At 31.9% G+C, this 17,731-nt stretch overlaps 1 protein-coding gene across 1 annotated transcript in view; it reads right to left on the bottom strand.

Annotated features, from left to right (window-relative positions):
• The window catches only part of LOC150104174 (glutamate receptor 1-like), a 222,861-nt gene that overhangs the window by 60,902 nt on the left and 144,228 nt on the right, over nt 1–17,731 (bottom strand). Inside the window, exons 3-4 of the mRNA XM_090396416.1 lie at nt 16,640–16,891; nt 146–342 (exon numbers count right to left, since the gene is read on the bottom strand). Of these exons, the coding sequence (XP_090252542.1) occupies nt 146–342; nt 16,640–16,891 (449 nt within the window). The remainder of the gene's footprint in view (nt 1–145; nt 343–16,639; nt 16,892–17,731) is intronic.

Genomic DNA, 17,731 nt, shown 5'->3' with positions numbered 1-17,731 from the left:
TGAATATTTTATTAAAACAAATAAAATTAACTGAATATGATTTCAATTAATTCTAGTGAATATTTCAAAACGTCGTATGTAGAGTACTCACCAAGTTTGTTACGAAGAAATGATAGTTCCTTCTGTTCATGTAAGTGTCTCTTACATGAGTTACTACAATATCTTTGGCTATAGTGGCTAAACAGTCCAAGATGATGAATTTCTTTTGGTCTCTCTCATGTGTTTCTAAAGAACGAAAAAAAAGATTTGCATCTGTGGCGTTGCTAATGCGTTTAACTATCCGTAATTCCAACTTATAGGCATCAGCTGTGAGATGGAATATATGTTGCAGTTTCAAAAGACCTGATGAAAGAAAAACATTAATTATTCAATAACAGCTCGCATTTATTACTATTAATTAATGAATTATATAGAACTAGTGAATATTCAAAGACAAATATCGTAAGCTGTTTTCAAGAAATTATTTTAAAATCAGAGATTAAAAAAAAAAACAGTGATCAAAAAGCAAATATATGAAAGGCTGATCCGCCGTCAAAATTCTGTATTTTTTTACACATATTCTGGAGTAATCTTTCTGAAGATGAGTGCAATACTTACTTATGCAATACATAGTTTTAGAAGTTCTGCCACTTGATGTTGTTGTCATGTTTACGAGACTGAAAATGATTATTCTGGGAGATCGTGGTGTAATGCTTTTAGCTGTTTTGTAAAGGTTTTAATAATTAGATCATTGCATTTTTCACTTAGTATCAGCAGAATAGATAATAAAACATGAAAACTATTTTGGTTCCATCGTTTAGAAGTGGAGGAAAGAAATGTCATTTCAAGAGATGATTGAGTTTGCGGTCAAAATACCCTATTGACAGGAAAGCTGAACAGTGCTGAGAAAAGCCCTTTATATAGTCTGGATTATTTAAATTTTTTTCCATAAAAATCCTGTGCACTTTATGTTTTTGACGGAATCCGTAAAAGACCGAAAGAATCTCAGCTGAATCAAAACAAACCAAAAAGCTCCACTCAAAAGGCTGCGGGTTCAAATCCCGCCGTGGGCATGGATGTTTGTGATTGTCTGTGGAAATACTAGAGTGGTGGTGGTGGTTGGCGGTAGATGGCGTTGGTGTAGTTGCGGTCAGTTGGTGGATCAGTGGTGGAAACAGCTGCAGAGTAGGTGCCCTCCTTCGATGAGTCTTTGGACTCCCTGGAGGTGTCGTGTAATAATAATATTACTAATGAATCTCAACAACAAAAAAAGCGTCTCGCATTTGACAGGAATGTATGAAGCTGCACGATAACAATGAACATAGCAGATAATCCATCACTCCCTAATTATCTTCTCATAGACACTATAATGCCTTTTCTGCATTTTCATGGGAAACCTGGGTAGCTCAATAGGTTTCTACAATACTCTTTCATTGTAAAGTGTTCAAATTCTGTCAAAAGACACGTTGGCCGATTATTTCGTCTGTTATACGGTAGTGGCGCAAGGGTTCTCCTGTAAAATCGGGTTTTTTATCCAGCAAAATATCAAACCGACCAGAAGAACACACTCATAATATACAAATACAGGAAATTACTTGCAATTAACATTAATTCACCCTATTACATAGGCAAAGTGGATATTAGATCGAACATTATTTCAAAGTCGAATGTTTGTAGAAACTGCGAGAATTTCGTAAAGTTGACCTGAGAGCTTATGTGAATACAGTCACCGCCATCAGAGTTGCGTTAGTTTGCACCACTCAAAAGATGCGAGTGCCGCGCAAGCGTCCATATATTCGCCCTTACTTGGTGCATTTTAAGATTTCTCTGAACTGACAGCTGTTTCTAACTGGTTGGTTTTCTTCAGAGGCCAGGCAGAAATCCTAAGAGAGCAAGAACTCTCATTTAGTACTAAGGAAATCAAATGCCAAATTTTATTTTTCGTAAGTGAACTCTCAGTCGGTGCATAAAAATAATTACTAAAGTAAACGAACAAACGATTCGGCTATGAAAAAATGTTGGATCTAATATCCGATTTATCTATGTAATTTTGCATAACCGAAATGAAGCTCTATGAATATTTCTTTGGTAATTATTAATCACCCGATTCTATTGTATCTAGTTTTGAAACCTGCTTGATACGTAAAACAGAAGAGATTTTCATCGTTGCTGATCTACTCATCTGATGACTACGAAACTAAAGATCATCATTTTGTGTTTGTGGGTGTGTGGTAAGTCTAAGAATTTTTATTATATTATATTTATTGTTTATTTTAAATTTGAAAGAAAATCACGAATTATCCATGCCCTGGATTGTATTCCGAATCCTGTTGGTTGAAGTGCGATACTGTATCCACTTGGCCACGCAGGCCACATAATTAACCATTACCATATTTTTATGGATAAATTAGACATCTTCATATTAATCAACACTATTAATACAATTTTTTTCTTTCTTCACGCCTCTTCACCAATCCAGTATCATTGTGAGCTTTTGTTTTGTTGTTGTTCTTTAAAATAATTTATAAAACGTTGCCTGTTTCTATTTTTATACTCTAGTAGCTTAATAGCCATTAAAAGAGTCTTCATAATCTTCTGGCTATAATCGATATTTATTATACGCAACCATAAAGCTGGCCCAAATAATTATTATATATAAATATATTTATATATATATATATATATATATATATATATATATATATATATATATATATATATATATATATATTGCTATGCATAAATTTTTAAACCGTGTTTGTGGTCTGAGCCATCGCATATAATGATGATTCATGTATACTCTAATGTTAAATGAAACCACAGACATCTTTTATCACTTTTCTCATATAAAAGGAAGACCGTATCTTATATACGCGTTAATCTTCGAAAAAGCAATAACACGTCCGCATTTTAAACATGCCATATTTCAGAATAATCTATTATTTAACGTCCTCTAAGATTAAGTGAGTTTAGTACAAATTCTAATGCTTCTTTCCGGAAAAAATCTTAGCCATTTACTCACGCTCTGTTTATTAGCTATTGTGTCGTGCACTGCGGCGAATATCCCTGGGTTCGAAAAGTGTTTTGCCCCGGTTTCTTGTATCAAAGATTTTTGGCTCAAGTTGTGGTGCTCAAGCTACATGAATTGCTATCTACAATGAAGTGAATCTGTCATGCGTTGAGCTATAAAGTCATAATTTGATAATAAAGTTCTTTCAAAACTGAGTTTATATACAAAACCTCTTTCCTGTTTTCGAAATTCAATTATACATGTGGATATAAAATGAAGTTTTATTATCTTGTCGGAATACTTGAATGTGGTTTTCCAAATGTGCTATTAGTGAAAACAGAACAAGTTTCGATTTTGCCATAACGGCAACAAAATTAGCATCGTTTTTTTTTTGGTTTGTTTAAAGTGCGTTTTACATGTTTTGTATTAGTATTAAAAGTTCATTAGGAAGAGTATTACCGAGATTACAAAAGCATTGATCGATATTTATTATACTATGCTATTGTATACAAAGAAAAAATGCTTTTTGACATCATAGAATATTGAACAGACAGTTCAGAAGAGGAAAGAGAAAAAAAAATACAAATCTTTTTGGTCGAGATGAAACTGTACAACTAATCCAGCTAATGAAATTTCTTTTTATTCCATGGCAGCTTGCTGAATAAAAGAAACATGATGAGAGGTATTGCTGTTTGGAGATCAGACAAAAGAGTATTTTTCCTTTTTCTTATGATTCAGTAACACGAATTCGAGCATCAACAGAACTGGTTCCATAATGGTTCTTGACATCAATAACAACAAACCATTTAATTCCTTTGCCTTGATATCAGTAATGTGATAAAACACTGTCGATAGCTTGCACAATCAAGAGTAAGGTCCGCTAATGATTGAACGTTCATTAGATTCCCTTAGTGCAATACAAGTTAAACTTTATCTTAGACAATAATGACAGCAATATCGCCTATCGTTATTATCTAATATAAAGGTTACATTAATTACTGATTTCAAGTTTAATTTGTAAGTAATCATAAATGTCAATCAATTACAACAGAATGTTCTTAATAATACTTTTAATAAAACACTTTCAATACATGCAAGAGAAATTATCATTAAATAACGGAACAGGAAAAAACTCTACTGAACTTCTAGGGAATCAGATGTAGTTGAATAATTCAAAATTAATTTTAAAAAAATGAGCAATTCATGGCAATTAGTTCCCAAAACTTAGTGATATGCATGCAATCTGAATTTGAATAATATTAAAATGGCGTAGGGTTTCTTACGTCTCAAGGAATAGACGATCGAATTTAGATCTACTGTAGTTCAACATCCTTGATTCCACTGAACTCTGTCTGGTGTCGATGGCATGCAAAGTAAGACCTGAACCTTCTGATCTTACCATCTTATGTAATCTTTATGTAATCTTGGTGTTCTTGGATTTTGATCTTAGCGGAACAGTCAATCTGTCAAAAATTTCAAAGCCGACAAGAGCAGAATAGTTGATAAACACCAGGTGAGTATAATGGAGGCCATTTATCCATTGTAGATGAAAGAAGAGGGATGACGTTAACTTTCTTGCTGGTTTAAAAGTAGTGTGCAGTTTGCATACTGACGCTGTTTGACTTATTCTTCTGTTTATATTTTGAATATTGTTAACAATTCTTTTGCTCGCTGCCTGAATAATGCTAATGTTACAGTTTTAATTTCCTTACACGTGTTAAACCGTTACATATGTTACTGTGTTTTCAAAATAATATTAAGTCTACCACACAGGTTTCTATTGCGCTTCTAGTATATCATATTCTTTTATTTCTTTTATCCTATCGAATATATTACGGCTTAAGGAAACAAGAATATTTCCATCTTGTTTAATTAATAGACTAGTATGAACTAGAATGCTTGAAAATTGGCAGGATGGTTTTAAAAGATTACCATGATTAAGCAGTAGGGAAGGAGGGATTCATAAGCAAAACTATCATTCAAAGAAGCTTCTCATTGCAATTGACTAGAAATCACAGGTGGATCCAACGAAAGCACTAAGATACCATTTGCAGAAATACTCAAGCAGCTCTCAAATGGCCCATCAAACATGGGTACACCAATCAAATGCATAATTTTGTCACTTCTGGAGACCTGTAAAAACTTTGGCAAAGGCAATAAACTCGTACGAACTATGTCCACTGAACGTATTGAATATAAATTTAAGAACGCTTTATTTTTTAATAAAGACATCTAAGATATACACATCCGTAAGCCAGCTTACAGATGGGTATATTGCTGTGTTCTACACTTAGAATAAAGGATGAAACAAGTTTGTGATGACCATTCCCAAAATAAATAGCAGTAATCCCGTCCGAATGAAAGTATGCTGGTAATAGAAGTAATTCCTAGATGTCAAGATATAATATAATTAGGAACTAGTATAATTTTCTTTGAAACCAAACGATGAAACTTGCAACTTCTCGTATTTCCTTTCAGTCCATTTACCTCTGTTCTTTAGGACAACCTAAAGGGAACTCTGAAGTAGCTTGAAAGAGTTCTGTCTGATCTCCTGAGCAGAACATCAGGAATATTTAATCCAAAGAGAATCCAAGGCTGAATTGTTACATGTTTACAAGCTTTCGTGAGCGGTATTCACTTGAAAATAAAATTTAGAGAGTTTGCATTTATTCTATAGACAAAATGAGTATGCAAATTACATCGCCTCTGCTGCTACATAACTCGGATGATAAGCATTGCATTCCTCACTTTCCTAAAGTGAAAATAAAATCAATTTCCTCATAAACTCAGCTTTATTAAGAATTATCAGTTATTTATTTGAAATTATATCCTCTACTGTTCTAGATATAGGCTACATCCAATATTATAGTGGAAAAACTGAGACCATACTACCCCAACCAAATACAGAACAGTAAAATAAAAATACTAGATAAAAAAAAAACAGCTACATGAGCTCTTCTATTATTAAAATGTTGCATTAAATATCCCGAAAAGCGTTAATGGTAAAAAATGGTAAAAATTATTATTATTATTATTATTATTATTATTATTATTATTATTATGTCCATTCAGAAAGCATGAATTTCAATTTTTAATATTATGTTCATAAATTAAATATTATTTTATTTATTATTTTATAAATTAAATATTGTTTAATTTATCTTCTCTCCATAAAATCAACACCTTTTTTTTTTTAGTTTAGTTTAGCTACGTAAATAGTCCACAGAGAAAATTGCTGGTTTTGTAATAATGATTTCTTTATTTACTGTTACGCAGGAACTTCCAAAGACGTTTGATTAGTTGAAAGAAACATAGCTCTCTAGGTGACAGTTTTGCTTTACTTTTCCACTCTACTGGATATTGGCTAACGGATGCTCTTCGTAGTTTAATCTTGTCACGACCTGTTTTTCTCTGGTTCTTCAGCCATGCCTTTGTAGACGCGGAAGCTCAGTGACATGCGGTAATCGTGTAAAGCGTTGAAAACGTTACGGTTCCTTGTGAGTACAGAAAACTTCTCTTTCAGAGTGGGAAGGGACAATAGAAATAAAACAGCAGGTATCGGGTCGAGTGTGAGTCTCCTGGTAAAACGTGCGGGATTTTCTTATTTGTTTCTCTTCTTTATTGGCACGTCCTTAAGAAATGCGTTTCAAAAGGTTTCGCCTTCTTTTATTTCGTTAAGGAATAATTTACTTGGCGGCTATCAAGCTGATTAAAATTTAAAATGAACAAAAGAAAAACAGTAAAACATCCTATAAAAAAGAATAAATATATATATAACATATAAAGATGGAACGATCAGAACACAACGTTGGATGTCGAACGTATGTCTAACACACTAAAATATTGTTGTAGGATTAGGAAATAGAAATTGCTAATCTTACATTAAATTGTCTGTTTTCTGGCAGTAAATAATATATTTTATTTATATTAATTAAGAATACACTGTGGTGGGCTTAGATAATTATTACTCACATTTCAACTACTGATGTTATAAATAAAGCTTATCTACAAGAGTCATTTACATATTGGCTTTCATTGTAATACATGAAAGTGCATATATAGTACAATGGAGATATACGAATGTGCAATACGCTCAACTGATACATGACCAGTGTAGGCCCGAGCAAATTTTGGAGTGTGTGTATGATTTTTTTCCCGCCCTTCGGTCGAAATTGTATACATATATCGAATTTCATGTAAAATTTCGATATATATTAGAAATATTCAAGGGAAAACAGTATTGTTCTTTTATTCTGATATTTATGATTAAACGACATTGTTTATTTGGCATTGACAGAACTGAACTCTCTCGGTATCATTTTCCGAAAATAAAGCTGTCATTTTTATTTCATTTGCATCAATTTTAACTCAATATATGTTTTGTAACTACCTTTACTAAGCAATGCAACTACAATCATTCATCCTCTTGTTTCTCTATGTTTCCAATGGGGAAAAAGTATAGAAAAGAAAGAAAGAACGCATAACAGGCTTTGTTGATATGACTCTGAATAATAACTCAATTTTTCAAACAAAGCAACTTTTTTGTTTACACTACATCAAATTTATAGTAGGCTCGTTTCCCCATTTTTTTGAATTTCATCGCTTTATCTCCTTGTGTCGCGCTGCCTGTGTCTTTTTACGTACTGCTTTCCCACACACAAGGGACAGTAAACGAATAAAGAGCGCTTACATCACGTCCGTTAGTAATGAGTTAGTGTGCGAGGAACATCGGCATCTACTTACATCTAAGACGAAGCGTAATGATACGAAGTGCTCTAGCAAAAAGAGGAAGGAAGGAAGGAAGGAAGGAATTTAGGAAGTGTTTACTATGCAACCTGAAATCTTCGTGAACATAAGAGTCGCTTGACATTCATGCTCATAAAGAAATGTGATTTATAGAGGAAATGCCAGCACATACATTGCAAATGAGGTTTGTCTAAGACCATTTTCATCTCCTTTAGTTTCAGTATCAAATTTTGTTTGCTTTCTTTTGAAGCAATAATTCTTCTTTATTCCTGCTTACGAGCAAGTTTGGAGAAAATAAAGAAATGCAAATGAGAAAGGTGAAAGGAACTGTCTAAGAATGGAAGAATTTTGAAGATTCTATGGATTTGTTTAGGTTGAGGTCAAAATTTATTAACGATGTTTTATGACATATTAGTGATGATTAATATGCCCATTTATTAAAAACAATGACATATTAGCTATGTTAATATGTCAATTTTCGTCCACAAGTAATTATATTTGCGAAGAATATAGGTAAATATTGATAAGAGCTTTAATGAAGAAATGCACTGGTAAATAATTTAATAAATATAGATAAATGAATGAATTTAGTATATAATATCCACAAAAATACATATCTGAATTGATTTGTAAATATTGGTAAACTATTTTATTTTTTCTATTAACTTTTGTATACCCAAAATTCCAACATGTGTTAAGCATGTGATTTTGGTATCCATTCTGATAATTTTCACTGAGTTAAGCGATGATCTGGCTACTGGGAAATACATAGGAAACATTACATCCAAGCAGTTGGGTTTATCTGTTAACTGGGTGAATACTTCTGGCTAGTTTGTGTGGGACGAAAAAACTTGGGTTTCCGGTAGGAAAAACTCAAACATTATCGTATGATGGTGGTGTTAACTCACCTTTGGCTCAAAAACTGTTATAAAACTTCTTCACATCCTCGACGGAATCGAGGTCTTTCCAAGTGGAGGACATTCTTGATACCAATTGAAATACGACAGAGTTCTTATTCTATGCGAAAGACTGTACGTTCAGAGTACTAGCGCTTGGATGATCTATGGTAATACTCTGATGCAATTATTAAACTTCTATTTTTCTACAAGAATTCTGAATATAAACAGTTTATGTAGCTCTTTTGATTCTGCTCAGAATTAAATAACCTACTTATCAATATAAACATTCCCGTTTTTATGTTATTATTTAAAACAAAATTAAGTCTTATCATTAAATTAGTATTCGGTGACTGTGCAAGCAGCTGTTACTAGTGTCTTAACGAGATCTTTAATCTTAAAATTCACCTTAGCTTTGATGATCTACTTATTGATACTTATTGATCTTCAATACTTTTCGAATTTGTGTCTTCAAAAGTGAAAGGGAACAAAATAAGACCAACCAAAATGAATGTACAGATGCAAATTTAATCTTTGCCCGAGAAAATAGAAGTATCTTAATGCGTTGCGAAGTTTGCAATTATCAATACTAAGCAAAGACATTGAACATGTTTAATAGTATTCAGAGTGATGTTATAATGCTTCCAGAACAGTATTATTATGATGATGTAGAGATGTTTCATCTAACGCTGTTTCGATTCACGTAAACCTAACAATTGAAGTTAACATACACAAGTTAAAATATTGTGAAACAGTGTCCTGTTTCGCATTTTAAACGTTATTGAATTGCAGTAAACGTGAATATTTTCACTATGATCCCATTTTTAATAATGATCTATAATCATGGTATCTTTATGAAAATGTTTTAACATAGATTAAATAACCCCTATAAGTATCGCCTCGAAAACATAACGACTGTAATTAAATTTTGACATACTATTTCTAGTGATATGTTAATGGTTTTCTTTTAGTTTCATGTTAATTCTTTGCATTAAATGCTGGATACTCTCATTTAGCAAGTAAAGTAGGTGATTTAGCAAGCAAAGCAGAATGATATTGTAATGCTTCCAGAAAGGTATTATTATGATGATGTAGATATGTTAGTAGGATAAAGTATTAGAAGAACCAAAATCTTTGAATCTTATTTTTTACACTTGTCTAGTAAATAGTATGTTATTCACATCGGAAGAGTTAAATTCACCCCATTTCAAGATATCAAAATTTTACGATATTGGGATGTAAACTCATGAGAGAAAGGCCGCAAATATTTTCAGTAGCGACCTAGAATCTAGCTAATTATTCTAGAGCTCCTGATGAAAATCAGAACGATGCGAATATATTTCTAATAAGGTGTACGCGCAAAGTGAATGACTATAATTGCAAAAATCTCTTTTAGTACCTTAATTCATAAGTGCATCAAACCAGATATTTCTCTCCTGATTGATTTAGAAGTAATTAACCTACCCAACTCCATCATTAGTTTATATAACGTTTGTTCCAATTATCCTCTGATTCAAGTAATTAGCGCCTCTCATAATTGCAGAGTATTTTGTAAGTAGCATTAAATGTTCGGCAATTTCTATTAAAAGAATGCTCAGAGTAATTAAAGTTTTGGGAGAAACTCTAATTTTATTTCTTGTTATGCTTTTGTATAAATGATAAGTTTTAAATTAAAAATACCGCTGATTCATGTAGTGAATATTTCGCACATACCTTTAAATATCTCATCGTCTAACCGATGCCGTTGGCTGCTTTATTTCTATGAGGAGGTATATTAACAGGATTTCCTTCACTTCTAGAAACGGTAGAGCGCATTACCCATTAAATCTTTGCGTCGTAGGGCTTTTTTTTTTCTGACTTTCCAACTCCCAGTCCATTATCTCTACCCAAGAACAAAGCTGAGTATCGTGGCAGAAGCGTGATATGGCCGAAGAATTAACGTAACCTCTCTCTCTCTCTCTCTCTCTCTCTCTTTGTGACTCTGTGACATCCAGAGTTAATTTTGCTCTCTTTGGAAATTAGATCTCTGAGTTATTTGTACTAATGATTTTCTAATGGGATTGAAAAACTTCCTCCCTGGAGTGCTAATGATCCACCTCTAAGTACAACTGTTATTTTAGTCATATAGCCTTCCTAACTAAATGTTAACAAATATAATCATCAGTGAGTTCCTTGTTTTATCTAACATAGTACGTCTTAAATATTTTCTAATATATGATAATGAATAAGGAAAGAGAGAGAGAGAGAGAGAGAGAGAGAGAGAGAGAGAGAGATTGAAAGGAGCGATTAATTTGAAAAAAAAAAGCTATTAATTTAAAAACAAAAAAACTTAAAGGAGATTTAAAAGCGTTGAAAAGAAATCATTTTAATACTAAGTTTTACAAGTGAATTCAGAGCGAAAACTTGAATAATACCAAACATTATTATAAAGTGTAGTCTGAAACATCTGATTAAATAGTCATATTGTTATTTTAAAATGACAAAATTATCGATCGGAGAGTTGCGTTAAGCAAAATATACACGTGTATTTATATAAATTTGAAACTCTTTATCACAATCACCTGGTAATAACAAACAAAGTAATTAAAATTGCAATTCTATAAACTAATATAACGATAGAAGGCGTTTCTTGAAATCAGGTGACTAGAAATTTTCACTCCCTCCCTCACTCACTAACTGGCTGTCAAATATGCAATCTTTTTTAGGCGTCTGTCTTGAAGAAAAGGCTTAAGAATTCATTTTTAATAAGGAAGAAATATAATATTTGGAAGTAGCATCAACTAAATGATTTAAATAGCAGTTTAATTGGTATCTAAGATTCAGATGCAGATTCTAATAAAAAAAAACAACACACACACACACACACACTTCTGTAGTTGGATTATTTCTACGAGTTCAAAAGCCAAGATTCAAACATTAGTTACCATGACTCATAATCACAATCAGGCAAACAAAAAAAGGGAGTTAAGTGTACCTGCCCTCCATCTGGCGTTTCTGTTTGTTATGGGTGTTGGTATATTCATCTATTCAGCAGAGCCAGATAATCCTTCCAAAAACTTTAATGTTTTATAAATCTGACGAAATTTCGTCTCTTGTTTTTCTATTTGCTTCTAAAGATTAAATGATACCCTTTAGTAATTTTGAGAAGTAATCCTATAGATAAGAATATAATAATTTATGTTCTTTTCGACACATACTAAATAACATTTTATAAATTTTGTAATAAAACGTCATAATATCTAATTCAAATTAAAACAACTGAGATGCTGTTCGCAGTTTATTGAACATGAACAGTCAATAAGAAGTAAGAAATGATATACATATAAAGCATGAGTAAATATAAAACTGAGGAAAGAGGAAAAATAATAAACATTACTTCAGAGCTACTTTACAATGGGACTGTTTCTTTGGGCTATAACAACATCAAAAATAAATTGAAAGGAAAATAGGAAGCGTATGGAGCATTCTTAGTCATATTATTGCTGAGAGGTTTGATGGTGTTCTTGATAGACATAAACTTGAATATAAAGTTCAGTATAGTGCATGCAAGGAATGAAAAATCCACTGGAAAATTTTTCATGCTTTTCTTTCTTTCTTTGCCATTTTCGCGTAAGATAAGAGTATCGCTATGCTCTAAAAGTTTAACTATGTCTGAGTTTTTCCTTTATTTATTTTTGTTACAAATGTTAAAGTGTATTATACTTTTCGTGAAGAACCAGTTAACTTGAATTTTCGTTTCTTTAAGTTACTCCATCTTTTATTCAATTATTTTTCAGTTTACAAAATAACAAATTAAAAGAAAAGAAAGAATATTGAATAAAAATGTTGCTACTTCATTTTCGTAGTATTGCACGTTTTAGGCTATAAAGCCTGTTTTGGCATCCAAAACAGGCTTTATAAGTCTTCATTCTCTTTCTAGGTCTCCATACATTTATTTTCCCTTTATATGTATATTTTATTACTTCTTTGGTATTCTTCTCTCTTATATTCTTTGAATATGCTGTCTAAATTTCTTTTGGTGGTACTTCATTTTATAATTTATTGCAAATATCAGTAATTCCATTCTTATTTTCTCCTTCCATGTTTTCAAAGATCCTCCTTCCGTCAATTGATCGAATAAATTTCATATTAGATGCTTGAATTCCATATTTTCTTTTTTTTTCTCAATCCAACTTTTAGAAATATACACTATTATTGGTATTGTCATGACTTTATAAAATTTTGATGATTTTCTTTCTTGTTTTGCTTTTGTTTCTTGTCGTATAGTACGACAGATTGCTTGAAAATGGTGAAGTTTATTACATCATTATAGATATCGAATGCTACATCACATCTTATGCATTGAAAATGTGTTACTTTTTATATAGAGTTTAGTTTTCAATTTCAGTTTTAGTTCTTATAGATTATTTACAATTCAATAACATTTAATACCTCTGTAATTTTCACAAAAACTGCTATCTGCGTTCTTACAAACTGATATTTATTCTACCCACATTTTATATTTTCAAACAAAACAATAATAGATTTAAAAGCTAAATGTAAAAGGGTTAATAATTATCCTGTTTTTGTTGAAGATAAACGTCTTTTGATCCCACTATCCCACTATCCCCTATCATTGTATTCCTATATATTTTATTTAAATATCCCATTTCTTCATTAATAATGGAATGCTTGTTTACCAAAGTTCTTTATAATGTCATATCTCTTCGTTTTTTGCGATTGATGAAATTTCTGTTACATCTTTTTCTGATTTATTCAATTTTTTCATTATTTTGTAAGAGCGATGTTTTGATGACCATGTAAGTAATTTTAATATTAATAATAAATCTATCGAAATATTTTAGCGGCATTTATTACTATAATTTTTGTATTTTTTTTTACTTCTTTAAGCTACCATTGATTTTGATGTTTATGCAAGTATAGCTTGCCAACGTTTTGAATTTCGTCTGTTGTTTCTCTTTTCTTCTTTAATTATTTCGATATATTTCCCATAAAATGTTTTATCTAAATAAGAAAGGATTGCTATAAGGTTATCACCTCTTAAATAAAACTTTATACAACGCAACACCTACATTACAACTTTAATTGCCTAACTTAGGCAATTAAAGTTGTAATGTAAATTAGACATTGAAATTGAAATTGTGAGGTTTCGTTACACAGTTGATCCATACAACAACAACGGCTTTTATGTAGGACTTTTTCCAACAAATTCTATGTTTGGATGATATAGCGTGTTCGGAACTTTCAGAATATTCTGGCTCAAGAGACTGAATATAGTCCAGCTATTCCTCACGACAAACAGTAGCAGCAAAGATCTGTTTCTCTGCACATGTGTTTTATCATGTGCAGAGAATTTAATGGATACCAGGGTAGCCAAATGGGGAACGATTGACTTCCCTTTTTGCGAAGGATTTTTACCCCTTACGGAGTCTAATAAGAGGGCAAAATAAGTAATTGAACGAAAAAGTAACTCGCAGAATGGAGATGAGCAAGCTGGAAATCCATTCTGATAGATCGAGAATAGCGAAATGATTGAGTGATTATGATAGTAGCCACTTGGAAATTACATAACTGTTAATGATCTTAATGAACTGTTCACAAATGTTTCAATGGAGGCTGTTACACAAAAACGGGTTTGATAAAATCTATTTCTTTTGAACATAATTCCTCAGCAGAGCACAGCGAGCGATCTCGATGAATAAGAGTTTCGATAATTCTAGATTTTTCAGTAGGATGGTGATGTGACGGAGCAGGGATATAAAGTCTAGTTTGGGTTTTCCTTCTGAATACGGAAGAATGAAAGCTGATATTGCCGGAGAATAATAAGCGGGTCCAGGAAGGAAATACAGTTGAAGAAAGTGAAAATTAACAAAGAATGATAACGATAAATGATAATTATTTATCATTATCATAGTTTGATACTGATAAAATTGGACATTTCTGTTTTCATGACTAAATTGTATACGAAGGGAAAAACCTGATTAATCTTTGCAAGAAAGTCCTGAAGTATAGATATGGAACCTTGCCATATTTCAAAAATATCATCGACCTGTCAGTAAACTAATCGCTTTTCAAACTGATCCAAAAAGAAACTCTCGAGAATAGGAGAATAGGACTACCCATGCCGTCGAATGCTGCATTAGATAAAATTACAGTTAAGTTAACGGCAACAAGGATTCCTTCATTTTCATTCGTATGTTCTCTTTTTCAACCTTTTTTGCTACTTCACATATCAAAACAAATTTTATCAACTAATAGAGGGTAGCGGATGGATAGTCCTCTTTTTTTCTACCCTCCGGAATCGCTTTATTGATCGGATTTAAGAATGACTGCTTTATAATAGCATTTCCATACACTCAGTATATTAAATATACATGGATGAGATTTGTGAAATAGAATTGTAAAATAGAAAAGTGATTTGTAAAATAGAAAAGTTCAGTACCTGGACCTCAATACTTCCTTACAAAGATCAGTGATGTTTATTTTCGTATGTAATTTAATCTTCTGAAAAAGGATAAACTCTTTTCCTTCATTGTCTTGTATATTCATCGTACCAGATGAGACCCTTCAACTTACTGTGTTTAGAAAGATAACTACACTACACTTAATATCCATGCTCCATCACGCTACCAACCTACATAAACATCAGTCACCATTAAAACTCTTATTCGTTGATCTCGTTCACTGATTTTCTCTACTGAGATATTAACAACAAAAGAAATCCATTTTATACCCACTTTCTTGTATAATAGTTTCTTTGAATATGTTGTCAACAAGATCATTAACTTTTATGACTTTCTAGTTCACCAGTCTTCTAAAAGATTGTCAACCATATCGCCATCACCAACGAAAAAAGGTATATCAAACGGATCTTAAAATTACTTAAGTTAATTAGTTCCATAATGACGTTTCATTCGATTAATAAACTTATCTCACATCCAGGCTTTGCGAAGAACAGACACTTCCTCCTTTGATGTACCGAGGTGTCTATCAAATTATCTGAGTTTGTGGTCTATATTAAATTCCTCGGGCCAGAACAATTTGTTCTTGCCGAACATGCTGTCTCCACTTTGTTTCGAAAAAGACTCATTCAAAGACTCTCGCAAAAAAGACTAGATCTTCATAAAATCTTTATTTTTTATTTTTTTATGGAGCAGTTGTATGAAGAATGCTGCGAAACCCAGCTACTTTCTCAGTGCGATAGGTCGGATGAGCTTAGGTTATCTCCCTTATAGCAAATGGTTCTTTACATAGCTCATCCTAATTATTGATTGTTGATCCATCAGTTTTGGTACTAATATCTTATTTAATTTTTGAATTAAAATAGGAAATGTGTTTCAAGCTTGGGCAGAAAGGCTATGCAGATTTCTAATCTGAGTGTTCTTGTATTAATTTTTATTGAAACTTCCGTTTCATTTCGTCGAAGTATATCACAGACAAATTAGTGAAATAATGTATCGAAACACATAATTCGAGACGGGTCTTTATATATATAAAGACCTGTCTCCAATTTTTCTTAATCTTATTTTTTTTATAATTCTTTCTCACTCTTTATGTCAAAAGAGGTTGTAAAGTTTTCAGAGTACTCTATTATTGAGGAAAGAATTAGTATTTAACAATAACGTTTTTTTTTTAAGAATTAATTATTAATTGTTTTAACTACCGGTTGAACTGTACTCACAAAAGCATCTCTTAACATACAGGAAACAAACTAATGATGGCATAATAATAGATACTAAATAACGTTAAAAATAATTTAATACACAGTTTCATAAGAGGCTATGAAAATATTTAATAATATTTTAGTCTTTAAAAAAAATAATTCAGTTAAGAATCTTTCGTAGGCCAATATAGATGATTACTGTTTTAAACAAACCGATTATATATTGTTTGCATTATTGACTAATGAGAATAAACACAGCAATGCAGGTAATATTTTTTCTATAAAACTACCAAATGGATTTCTTTTATTGTTTATTTATTTTTATAAAGAGAAAATGTACTATACCGTTATCCGAGTCGTAGAGATAAATAATGCTCTTCCACTGATAAAACTTAATGACGTCAACAATTGCTTGAAGGTATTTGGGCCTCATACTGATACCGAATAACGCTGGCCTCTCAGTCCCTGTTTGTTGCGGGAAAGCTGGACTAAGGAATGGCATCTGAAACATGTTGCTATAGGCAGTAAAAGTGTCATAGGACGGGTCGCTGGTAGGTGCTACCAAGGTGAAGATACCTCGAGTCATCTGCAGGCACACTATAAAAATAATCATGGTTATTTAGTTAAATGAACATTGAATAAAGTCATTATTGTTATCACAAAGACAGAGTAATTTTTTTTCAAGTTTTAGCTTTCAGTGACAACATCAGATATTCTGCTGGTTTTATTTTCAAATTTCGTTCATTTTCAATAGCCTCACTTTCAAATGCTTGGCGCTATAAGAAAGGTAGGTTCGATTTATGAAACTATCAACGTGCCAACTAAAGAATCAAAGAAATGCAACGAGTTAACTAATTTGTTAACTGGTTAATCAAATGATCGCAAGGGTAACTTTGCATCTGAAAAATGATTGGAAAGAAAACTAAAACCCCCTGATTCCAAACCACACTAACATTAACTGCACAAGAAGTGATCCAGGGTTATATCACCGCACTGTTAAAAGCTACAGATTCCATTAAAAGTGTATTATGTGAGCCAAATTTATATATATGATTTATTACGTTTATTTTAAATTATGAGAAAGTAGATAAATTGAAATTTTTTTTACCGTTTCTTTGGAGATTATGCATTTTCAACACAAATTAAACCTTTGCTGATCATCACTTATAAACGTTTCCCGAGATATATTATTCGCAACTCATCAATTAGCAGATATGAGTGAGAATCATTTATTCTTTATTTAAAAAAAGCGAAATTCAAAAAAGACAATATAGTTTTCGGCAAATATCTATGTTTGAAATATAATTCTTTGTAGGCATGCATTATTGGAAAATCAATCATTGTGTTTTCTTTTATCTTGCTTTCCAAAACATCGTTTCTCCCCCCCCCCCTCCGCCCTCTCTCTTTTTCTTTTATTTGGTGGGAATCAACAGAACG

The sequence above is a fragment of the Typopeltis vanoorti genome, chromosome 8, assembly GCF_054136105.1.
Source record: "Typopeltis vanoorti isolate ZY-2024b chromosome 8, IOZ_Tvanoo_1.0, whole genome shotgun sequence".
NCBI classification, from domain to species: domain Eukaryota; kingdom Metazoa; phylum Arthropoda; class Arachnida; order Uropygi; family Thelyphonidae; genus Typopeltis; species Typopeltis vanoorti.
Note: the sequence above shows the minus strand (reverse complement) of the source record. Positions and strands in the feature narration are given on the sequence as shown.